This window comes from Rhyacophila brunnea, unplaced genomic scaffold (genome assembly GCF_057557595.1).
Source record: "Rhyacophila brunnea isolate RB1 unplaced genomic scaffold, BYU_Rbru_1.0 scaffold_3, whole genome shotgun sequence".
Taxonomy (NCBI): domain Eukaryota; kingdom Metazoa; phylum Arthropoda; class Insecta; order Trichoptera; family Rhyacophilidae; genus Rhyacophila; species Rhyacophila brunnea.
The window spans coordinates 26,724,388-26,736,399 of record NW_028232965.1 but is presented as its reverse complement, the minus strand read 5'-3'; the positions used below and the strand labels follow the sequence as shown (position 1 = coordinate 26,736,399).

Sequence of the window (12,012 nt, the reverse complement as noted above, 5' to 3'; positions counted from 1 at the left end):
ATTTCACTGGTCGTGTCAAAGTAAAATCATCATCAAATGCTTATTTTATTACTTATTTGGGGCATTTACAACAGTTTAAGCAGGCACTAACTTATACGTAGTGACGCACACTTAATTTTTCGCCCCTGTGGGGGGCGCTCCCATAAAGAGTAGTGCCTCCCAACCGCTCGGTCTGATACTGGTAGTCAATGTACCACCGGTTAGATGATTACGACCCTCGACAAAGCAGAACAATATTTAATATATGTAGAAGTCCCGCAGTTTGCTCTGGCAGGTTCCACCACTTCTCAGGGTGAACTGTGGAAGAGATAAGTCGGTCACAGACCATGTACATATAGGTAATAAGATAATAGGATTAAATTTTGACTAAATATAATATGCTTAGGTAAAGGGTTAATTAAGATAGATTAAATATAAAATATGATTTGGTTGTAAGATAATTGATAATGTATAATTGTAATATAATGGTTAATGAAATGTAATATGCAATGGGTTAGCGAAATAATAAAGTGGGACATATGGACGGGCGTTAATAGTATATGGTAATTAATGTAATTAAAGTAATATTCATATTAATCATATTATGTACATCGATATCACTATATGTTTGGTTGATAGACTGACATCCGTCAACCTTATATAAATGTGTAGCATATGGCGGTATCGGTGTGAATAGGTAAGAAATACGACCACCCCTAACGGATAAAAAGGCAAGATTCTAAAATCCGATATCAGTCTGCTTGGGGATTTCCGGGGGGCGTCTCTGTGACGCTTTGTTGCCCCGGGACCCACGCGATCTCGTCTGCATAACTAATTAGAAATAATTAAGTTAATGTTAAATAATTAGTTAATAATAATCAAGTTAATTTGAAAATAATTAAGTAATTAATAATATTCGAATTAATTTTTAATTAATCAGTAATAAATGTGGTTATTTTTGTGGACTTCGAGATATAAATAAATCAGACGTTTTCAAATGTTTTTTTTTTTAATTTCGAGATTTAAATAAATGACTTTTCATAATTTACTTGTGAATTTCGGATGCGAACAATTCAGACCTTTTCCTTTTGGATAATTGTGGCTTGTAGACGTTAAATAATTTTGACATTCGACTTATCGTGATTGTTTAACGAGAATCTAGTTACATATAAACATTATTTCACTGACATTTGATTATAAACTTTTGAATAAAGGGTGATCATAAGTTAAATTGTGTAACAACATTGATAATATACCAGTTATGAAGTTTAACCAGTGTTTTCTTGAGTTATCGACTTACTTTCTCTACCGTAACTTCTTGGTTACTCCACGTCTATGAGATTCCTGCCTGTTCCTCCACATTAATGAACCTCCACTTCCAAGTGCCTGAGCTAGTCAGGAAGTCGGAGGCCTTCAGTAGGTATAGAGTTGCAAGTTACAACCAATGATAGTTAACAAAAGAACTCGTAAAGTGTTAAGTTTGCGGTGAATCAGCTTGATAGACTAATCTCAGCTGACCTTCCTTATAGTCATAATATCATTAATACGTAATGTACGATTCCAGGAAATATTTTTATACAATACGTAGGGGAACTGCATCGATTATTGCTTATAAATAATACTGGATTATCGACTTTCTGGAGAAATAGACAAATGTTATCCAGAAAATAATAATTTATAAAACACTTGCTATTAGGTAACTAACTATAAGGCTTTGCTAAAATCTATAGGCATGCTGAGAGAAATCGTGACAAGAGTAGGTTTCAGTGGCGAGGAGTGCAGGTAGGTTATTAAAATTAAACATAAATAGTGTACACTTTTGCAGTCATACTTATTTATCTTCATTTAACTAAGAGTACAATTTGCAGATGGTGCTGGTTAGTTTTTTAAAATTCAATTAAAGCCTGCCTAACCAAACCATAATAGCAGGGAACTCAAATCTGTTCTGTGCATAATAGTTTAGGTATGCTATGGGCGATTCAACGAAAAATAGTGCATACCTTTTCAACTTATTACAATTACAAAATTCGTTGAATTAACATTTTATATGCCTCACGATATTACTGACAGTATCCGACAGGCCGATACAAGTTTAATGTAGAACTAAGCTCTTACTACAATCGCTGTAATATCGATAATTTATGGGTTAGTATTTCATAATTATTCAAACAGATGTCACTGTGTGTTTATAAGCAAATCAACCGACAGTGGCTAGTAATTTGAGTTTAAAGTCGGGCGAGATAACTCGCGAAATTTGTATGTGCGGCCTGTCGATCGCGGCGTCATATAGCGAGATAATTAGCTGAAGGCATCGAACCGTTAAACAGACAGTGTTGGTTAGTTCTTTTAAATTCATTAAACCCTGCCTAATTCAAGATATCAAAGTATTTTTTTTACTATTATCGACTATGGCTTGAATTAGGCAGAGTTTAATTAATTAAAAAAAAAAACATACAATACTTATCTGCACATTGTAGTCTTAGTTCAATGAAAACAAATACGTTTGACCGACAAAGTATAGTATGCGCTATTTATACAGGATCTTACCAGCCTACCTCCACCCTTCGTCACTGGTAGGTTTAAATCGATTTTCCGTCTGCAAAGTTTTTCAAGAATTGCCTTTTTTCACGAAAATACTTAGGTACATATTTATATTAGACAATAAATATATAAGTAAGATTTTTTTTCATAAGTAAGAAAATAAATATTTTAAATTATAATGTTTTCAGAATACATAATAATATGTATGTACTGGATAATAGTGGGTGTTGCCCATGGTCACTGGGTATCCAATAAGTAATTATGATTAGGATATACCTACTTTAATTTTTTTCCGTAAATCTCTTCAATAAATTACAAAAATCTAAACTGCTTGCTTACACATTGAATCAAAATTTCAGTCAATTTGAGTCAACTTGTAATTATTTTATATTGTAACTCCTACTAGATCATAAATAGCCAATGCCTAGGCCCAGATACACATGTGGTGAATAAATGAACATTGTATAAAAAATGTTTACGAACATTTAAAATCCTTGTATACAAATACATATGTATGTTTTTCATTATTGGCCATATATTTTTTTTAATATTTCATAGGAAGTAGCGACAAGTCATCTTGTGGTTTCAGATAATATACACAATGTTCTATCCAGACTACATTTAATTTGATAGCACTATTTGCACGTATCGACGTGCGTTGAGTTTCACAACTATCAAACTAATAAGTAGCTGATAACGATTGGGAACGGACATGTTGAGTTGAGGCAGGTATAACTCGGTCTGGACTAGGCTTAATACGAAAGACATCTTACACCACAATGCCACCAGCATAAAATACTACATTGGTACGTAAATACAATATGGAAACAAAATGACAGAAGATTTTGTACCTATATTTAATTATGTCGATGGGCAGTGTCACGCCCGGTCTAAGGTGATTGGACCGATTGGGCCCAATCGGGCCTCGTTCCTTAGATGGACGGAAGTCACAAGAAAGAAACAAAAAAGAAAACTACAAGAAAAGTGTTGGCTTAACACATTACACGCTAAAAACATTGTGGACATAACAAATCAAAATTCTGGACGTTCACAACATGCGATGTCGTGAACCATTTATTAGTCTCGCACCCCTCGGTAATGGTGCCTGATAAATCTGACTCGAGGACAGTTTTGATCCAGAATAGGTCACGGCTGCGACCACGTAGGTAATTGACGGGCGCATATAACTTTAAATTCTTTAGGACGCCAGGATTGGAAACCAACCCTTGTGATAGCAGGCATTAATTTTTCAAGAGTAGAAGTGACCTACGGGATTCAAGAGAGTGAAAAGTGAGCATGCAGTCGGCAGTAATCGCTAGACGAATGATTAAAAAGAAAATAGCTAAGTACTTATGTCTTAAAATAAAGACATCGAAAATTTTTCTTCAGGACGCGCTGTAAAATAAACTTGTGGTATACTTCATAAGGACTCCAGATAATAGACGCATATTCAATAATACTACGCACTAACGAGAAGTAGAGAGTACCTACGTATGACATTTGGATTCTTGAATGGTTTGGCTTGTCACACGATGAATTCTAAAAGTTTACTTTCACGTAGAGCTGTAGAAGTTATATGCGAGTGAAAAGATAACGAAGAGTCAAAAATTATAGCAAGATCTTTCGCCTCAGATTTGCTCTATAATGAACTTTTTGACATTATGTAATTAAATTTAATTGGGGTTTTTGACCTAGAAAAAGTGATACAGAAACACCTGTCAGTATTAAATTCTAGTTTAAAATATGTAATGTATAGTGTTAAGAATATGTAAATATAAAAACTTTTCAGAGTAGATACCTCTCGCGGAGATGAGATTTCTTTCACATCCGGCGTTAAATAAGGTTTCCCACTGACGATATTAATAATATAATATTCGCTCTTCGTACCAAAGGGCCTAGCACAAATGTTTATATTGGGCCTCGCACTCTCTAGGACCGGTTTAATACTATAAATTCAACGAATGATGTACCTATTTGTAAACTATTTCACTGCATTAATTAGTATCTAACTTGCATAATATAATAATAATACGTCAACTAATAGCTGGCATTCTCTCGTAATTATAAGCGGATTTCCGAAAGTGTCTTGTATTGTTGTCGCATAATTTAATATTCTTATCACGGTCAGGTGCAAGCGGAACGTCACGCGGTGCTCACCAGAAGCATCCGCAGATTTTCACATCAAAATTCATCGCGACGGTCCCGATTTTTTGAACTTACCTAAAAGGATTTGAACCATAGCCAAAAATGAATGCTTGTTAGTTCCAATATTAAGTTTATGTTACATAATTCATAAGTATTATATCAAAGCAGGCGTGCATACAAGGAGGTATGTTGGTGTTCATGTTTTCATGTTCTTTAACGAAATGCAGCTACTTGTACTTATACGCTTGTCATGGAGAGATGTTAACGTTTTACCCAATGAAGCGATACTATTATAGTCATGGCCCCCACAAGGGGGCCGACTGGGCTCTACCCTGGGGGCCCGGCCTCAGGAGGGGCACGGCGAGGCGAGTCGACCAGATAAATGAGATAAACACACATCACAAATTTGCTTTAATAGTAAAGAAAGTCGCCTACGGCGCTATTTTCCTTCAACATTATTATTATTTTACATTATGTGGTTGTACGATATAATTTTTAATTGTGTATCAATACTCGACATCTCCATAATTCGAATGGATGTATTAAAATATACAATAAAACGTACACCATTTGGAAAACGCTACTGTAGAGCGTCACACTGTCTTTATCCTTAGTGATAGGTAGGGGGGCCCGCCAAATATCCTAATCTGGGGGCCCGCTTCACGGTGTGGGGCCCATGATTATGGTATACAATTCGTTGCAACATACTATTACATTTGAATGACCAGAATGTAATATTATCCTTTTTTTGGCAAATTCTTCGTAATTATATCCAGTTTAATTATTATTGCAAATACCTATTTGCTTGGTTCGAGCCGCATCAAGTAAGTTTCGATACATGATTTTGGGTCCAGAGTAAGTACTTAAACCTAAAAATTTTTTTTCATTTATGAATGTAAAATACTGATTAATAAACATGTGAAATTGTGGAGATGATCTACACTGTAGATTGTAGATTCTACAGTGTCGTTGCGAAATTCTTCTTCAATAAAGTCGGAATTCTATAACTAACCTAACCGATTTTTTTTTCTTTTTTAAACGGTACATCTTCAAACACGCGCGTTAACATCATTTTACTCCCTACTTCAATTATAGTTTGGCAATTTATGGCTACGGCCGTATGTTGTAGCTTAACCACTGGGGAATGCCAAAAGAAATGGCGTATTTAAAAAAAACTTAACACCACTGCACATTTATGTACTGAAATATGACTATATTCTAAAACATTAGAGCGAGAGGTTTAAAAGAATATCTACTATTTTATGTAATAAAAATACTTTATGCAGTCATCAAATTTTTAAAATAAATATCATCATCATCATCATCAGCCCGGGTCAATCCACTGCTGGATGAAGGCCTCCCCAAGCTTTCTCCAACTCTCTCGGTCCTGTGTCGTTCGCTGCCACGTATTTCCGCCGAACTTTACCAGTTCGTCAATCCAGCGGCTTTTAGGGCGACCCTGTGACCGTTTCGTACCCCTTGGGTACCATTGGATGACTGCATTTGTCCAGCGGCCGTCCTTTCGGCGAGCAATGTGCCCCGCCCATCTCCATTTCAGCTGTTTGGCAACGTCTATTACATCGCGTACTCTTGTCTGCTTCCTAACCCATTCGTTTCTCTTACGGTCCTTTCGCGTGATGCCCAATATGCACCTCTCCATGCCTCGCTGTGACTCTTAACTTTTGGACTTCTCTCGTGTTGAGGGTCCACGTCTCGCAGCCATACGTGAGCACGGGTAGCACACATTGGTTGAACACCCCACGCTTAAGACATAATGGTAGGTCACTCTTGAAGATACTATTCAGACGTCCGAAAGCACTCCATCCCAGCTTTGTTCTTCGAGCAATTGCATCGTGCATGCTTCCGTCTATGGACACCTGCTGTCCGAGATAGATGTAGCTGCTGACTTGCTCGAGTTGGGTGCCAGAGATACAGATAATCACAGGGTCCGAAAAACAGTTCCTCATCACTTTTGTCTTTGAGACATTTATCTTTAGACTTAGACCGACCGTTTGACTGACATCCGCGAGTTCTTGCATTCTACCTTGGAGGTCTTTCGGGTCTTGTGAGAGTATAACAATATCATCTGCAAAGCGCAGGTGACTGAGGTGCTCTCCGTTAATTGGAACACCTTTTTCCTCCCAATCAAGTTTCCTAAATAAGTCCTCAAGAGTAGCGGTGAATAGTTTAGGTGAAATGGTATCACCTTGCCGGACACCTTTGTTAATGGGGAATTTGCACGACCGTTTGTGGAGTTTCACGCATGCTGTGGCATCACTGTATATACTGTTCAATATGTTTATGTAGCGTCTGGAAATTCCTTGGTTGCTAAGGGCGTCTATAATTGAGAATTTTTTGATGGAATCAAACGCCTTTTCATAGTCTATAAAACCAAGATATAATGGCAGTTTGTATTCCTGGTAGCGCTCTATGATTTCCCTGACGACCTGTATATGATCCATAGTACTGTAGCCTCTTCTGAATCCGGCTTGCTCTCTTGGTTAGTTCTCGTCTAGAATTGTTTCGAGACGGTTTGAGAGTATTTTCGTGAAAACCTTATACAGAATTGGCAGTAGACTAATAGGTCGATAGTTTTTCAGATCTTCAGTGTCTCCTTTCTTATGGAGAATAATAATGGAGGCATTTTTCCATGACTCTGGGATGTTCTCTTCGTGCAGACAAGACGTGAACAGACGTGCGAGCACTTCGCTCACCGTCCTCCCGGCCCGTTTGAGAACATCGATAGTCAGCCCATCTTCTCCCGGGGCTTTCCCACTCTTCATGCACATTATAGCATATTCCACCTCTGTGGTAGTAACCTCGGGAAGAGGATCTCCATATTCTTCGTTCACCGGAAGATCTGAATTGATGTCAGTGTCATCTTTGTATAGAGCGCTGTAAAACTCTACAACAGTGTCCAGTAGATGATCCCAGTTAATAAAATAAATATAAAGGATAATAAGGCTTCAAAATTATACAAATAGATTATCTACAACGTTTAGGGTATGTCCAGGATCATGCTTTGAAAATAGAAAAAAACACCATTTTGACCCTTGCTGAGCACGTCCGCCCTTAAGACAGAAACACACTATTATCACGGCACGTGACCACACGCGAGTTCACAGTAAGCGTGTAAGATAAGTAAAATGTGTGCAATGTCGTTTATTTGGTATTTCAGTGTAAAAACTCCAGAATTTGACGTTCCGGATCAGTTTTCTTTAGTTTTCCCTATCTTCTCTAAATCTTATAGTGAATGCAATCGGTTATTCAGTAAATTCCTTCACGCGATCACTCCACCTCAGGTGTTCGCCCTCTGCCTCTTTCACCAAGCACATTGCTCAGAAAAATATTAATCTATCGAGGCTTTCTAGGCCACGGCGTATATTATGACTAAATTTACTAAATAAACGCAAAACACAGAGTATAGTCTCTCACTGGTGTGCAGCTCTTGCAGTATCGAGGCATTAGTTCTATATTCTGTCCAGGATACCTTCAGCCTCAGCAGTCGTCGCCAGCGCAACATTTAGAAAACATCGAGCATTTTTTTTCATTGACAAGTAATGTCCACCACATACAATAAAGTAGAAAACACCAAGAGCTATATTTTTTTTCTTTTTGAGATATTACTTACACATTTTGGAGTCACGTGATCTCACGTATTTTGTTTTTAGTGGTTTAGAAAAGAGTTGCAAATGACAGGTAATAAAATTGACAATATTTTTGGAGGTTGTCAATTTTTATTATTGACCGTTCCGGTGGTTTAGCATGAGTAAAGTTCATGTGACGTGATAACAATGTGTTTCTGCCTTTAATGAACAGAAAAATAATTATAATAATACATACGTACCTACCTACCTATTGCACAAAACATAATAATATCTGAAATTCATAATAATATTATTTTCGACAAGTGTTGTTTAATGTAGAAAATCTATGGCGACTAATCTTACGAATATATTATGTACCTATTTCCATTTCACTGCTTCATGCTTGACACCTTGATACCCAACCCATTAAGTAGGGTGGGAAATAAAAATAATAAAATGAGATTAGATAATAAATTATGTACATATAATATTTATTATCCATGATTATAATAAATAAGAATAATACTGTTTAAGAAAAAAATAGCTGTCTAAAGAAATTGTAAATTTTGGTATCGCGATATAACCTCCAAAAAATATCTCACGAAAATTCAAAATACAATTAAATATAACAAGATAACCACGTTAGTATGTATGTAAATGTCAAATGTATACATACACTACGGAAATATCTTCCTATCTAGAAGAATATAATATATATGTAAACAAAAATTGCACAGTTCAGCGCAAATATTTTTTTACAATACAATAGCAATACGTTGATGTTTTAAGATTTAAGAGATCTCTGAATACACATAAATGTGTTGAAAGCCTCATAGTAAAATGTGATTCAATAACTTTACTAATTATTGCAGTCTCCAAGGATCTAGTGTTAATTTTATTACTCTTGAGATTAGAGTGATGGTATCGCAAAATATTGCGAAGCAATAATATTCCCCATATTTTCGCATAACCTTTTCATGCCACCTCTTGTCCAAAATCAAAAAGGTTGTGTTTTTTCTTAATCCGTTATATAAAACTGAATTATTAAAGATAGAAGCGGATGTCATAAGTGTGAGATGAATCTAAATAAATCGGAAATAGACTTGAGACAGGAAGTAAGTATAAAGTGTCAAATGTGACAGACTCACCGACACCGTACTTCTTTGTTTTAACAGGCACCCACATTTTCATTTCTGCTTAAACACAAGCACTTAATAACTCACATGACCGACATTTCACACACAAAACACCAGTGTTCACTTAAATCACATTATCATAAAAATTAATCAATAACAAATAACATGGCCGCTACGTTAGAAAGACAAACACTAGTAAAGCGCGAGCAATACAATATGAATGAAGTTGACGTTTAACTGGAAAGGGAATCTAAATCGGCGAAAACGAAGAGAATATTCCACGAATGGCAACTGGCAACATTCTACAATCTACACTGGGGAAACGAAAATACTACGAGACCACGACAGAGGACTTGGCAACATCGTAATTTCAATTATCAATGAAAATTAAAACATTGATCGTTCGTTCCCGCTTTTTCAACAATAGCTATCCCTTTCCGCTATTGCCAAACGATTTTTTTTTACTATAATTCATTTTCTTTGGAAGGAGTTAATATTTTTCATTAGCGTAGTTTCCGTTTTCAAAACAACGAAAACCATAAAATATAAATTTAACTGAATTGGGGATTTGGAATAATGGTCCTACAGGATTTTTTCTTTTCTTAGCTAGGTTGAATAACTGTACTGTTGTTTTTTGGTTAGACCTCTTCCCAAAAGTGAAATAATTACCATTTTCACAATCTTATTGTGCAAAATGAACATAATATTATGCTTGTTTTAAAATGGCTTAGAATTACCCATCTGTCTTGTGGATCGCCAAGCAGGCGACGGGCATCCATAGGTATGCATTGCACGAGGATGGCCAAAAAATCAGTCTCTTTCCCTCATCTATTCAAATTTTCAATGATTGACCATCTTTCACGAAGATATTGCCCCATTTGACTACTTTCCAAAACTCAATAAACTCTGCCTATTAGCAATACCATAATAATTCGTGGGGTTTCTGCCAAAAGTTGGTAAGTCTTTAAACTAGTGTGTTATGGAGTAATTGCAATTTGAAGTTTGACATGCCCTCTAAAATCAGGCATATTACCCCGTTTACACTTCCATGGATTTACTGCTGACAGCAGTAGGTACCTATATGTTATCGTTATCACGGTCATAACAAAAAAATGCATTTGTGTAAACACGTATTATCATGCAAATTGCAAGATTGCATGCATGAATTAAAAAAGTTCAGATGCTTCTGAATTTTCACGCGACTGCGATATCTGCGCGCGCGTGCACAGTAGAGCGATGGTGGCGAACCTGCCATTAAAAAAACGAACTACACTGTGAAAACTCATTTTGGGGTTAACCGATTTTCACGACCTGTCAAATAGTACCATAAAATGACATCGCGTCTCTTAAAGAATGAGATTAGCGAGGCAGTCAGCACTATTACGTGTAAACAGTAATTATTGTGATCGATTAAAATGCACACTATTGGTGCAAGTAAATCCATGCACATGTATAGGCGCAATAATACCCCTTTTACATGTGCATGGATTTACTGATGACAGTAAGTATTATCGTGGCCATAACAAGAAATTGTATGGGTAAACATGTATTATCCTGCAGTTGCAAGCATGCATGCATGAATCAAAAATGATTGGAAGCTTCTGAATTTTCATGTGACAGTATGGATTTTTTCGATCTGCGCCTGTGCAGTAGAACGATAGTGGCAAACCTGCAAGCAAAAAAACTAACTATACTCATTTTGAGGTTAGCCGATTTTCACTACCTGTCAAATAGTACCATAAAATGACAACATTGCGTCTCGCTCACTCTTGAAGAATGAGATTGGAGAGACAGCACTTTTACGTGTAACCAGTTGTCACGATAGTTTAAAATACGCATTATTGCTGCCAGTAAATTCATGAACGTGTATAGGAGCTACAATGCTAATTTCTTTGTGCTTTATGTACATGTTCTGTCAGTGGCGCACCCAAGATCTAATATTGGGGGGGGCCCAAGGAGGAGAATGTAAATTAGTCCCATAGGCTCTTTTTCTTCTTCATATAATTATTTTTACATATTTTCACAATACACAGCGGTATATTTGTACAGTTTCTCCTAGTGTTTATTAAATTGGAGGCATAACGGCGGTAACCGTTGAGCGTGTCATCAGCGACTGGCGGATTGGAAGTGACTAACAGCGACCATGCTGGACATGTGCGCCTAGTATGCTAAAACATTACTCAACTATTATTGGCTGTGCTACCTGCTTGGTCTCGAGAGCTACAATATTTATGCCAAATTCCACTGAAAAAAAATGTTCTTTTGACTTACACTACCACGGACTAGTGGGTGTAGTCATTCTTTTCGCCGAATTTTTATCGTCGATTTTTGGTTTTTTGATATTGAGGTTCCTAAATATTAATTGAAAATGGACAAAAAAAGTATTAGTGCATTTAACTTATACACAAACCTACTCAACACATCACAGCCTAATTTCTCGTTTATCGGTCTTTTGTCTATTGCACTCGGTGTACCTACACCATGGCCCCCTCATCCTGAAACGGACTAGGATATTTGGTGGCCCCCCTACCTACCGCTAAGATTAAAGGCAGTGTGAAATACTACATTAACGTTTTTCAAATTGTGTTTTAGTTCAAATTAATGGTACTTATACAGTGAATTAT

General features: G+C 36.6%; 1 protein-coding gene across 2 annotated transcripts in view; it reads right to left on the bottom strand.

Annotated features, from left to right (window-relative positions):
• spg (dedicator of cytokinesis spg) overlaps positions 1 to 9,654 on the bottom strand; it is a 158,776-nt gene extending 149,122 nt beyond the window's left edge. For both annotated transcript variants that reach the window (XM_085952372.1, XM_085952373.1), the window contains exon 1: positions 9,401 to 9,654. In XM_085952372.1, coding sequence (XP_085808498.1) covers positions 9,401 to 9,443 — 43 coding nt within the window. In that variant the 5' untranslated portion in view covers positions 9,444 to 9,654. The remainder of the gene's footprint in view (positions 1 to 9,400) is intronic.
• Between the last annotated feature and the right edge of the window lie 2,358 nt (positions 9,655 to 12,012).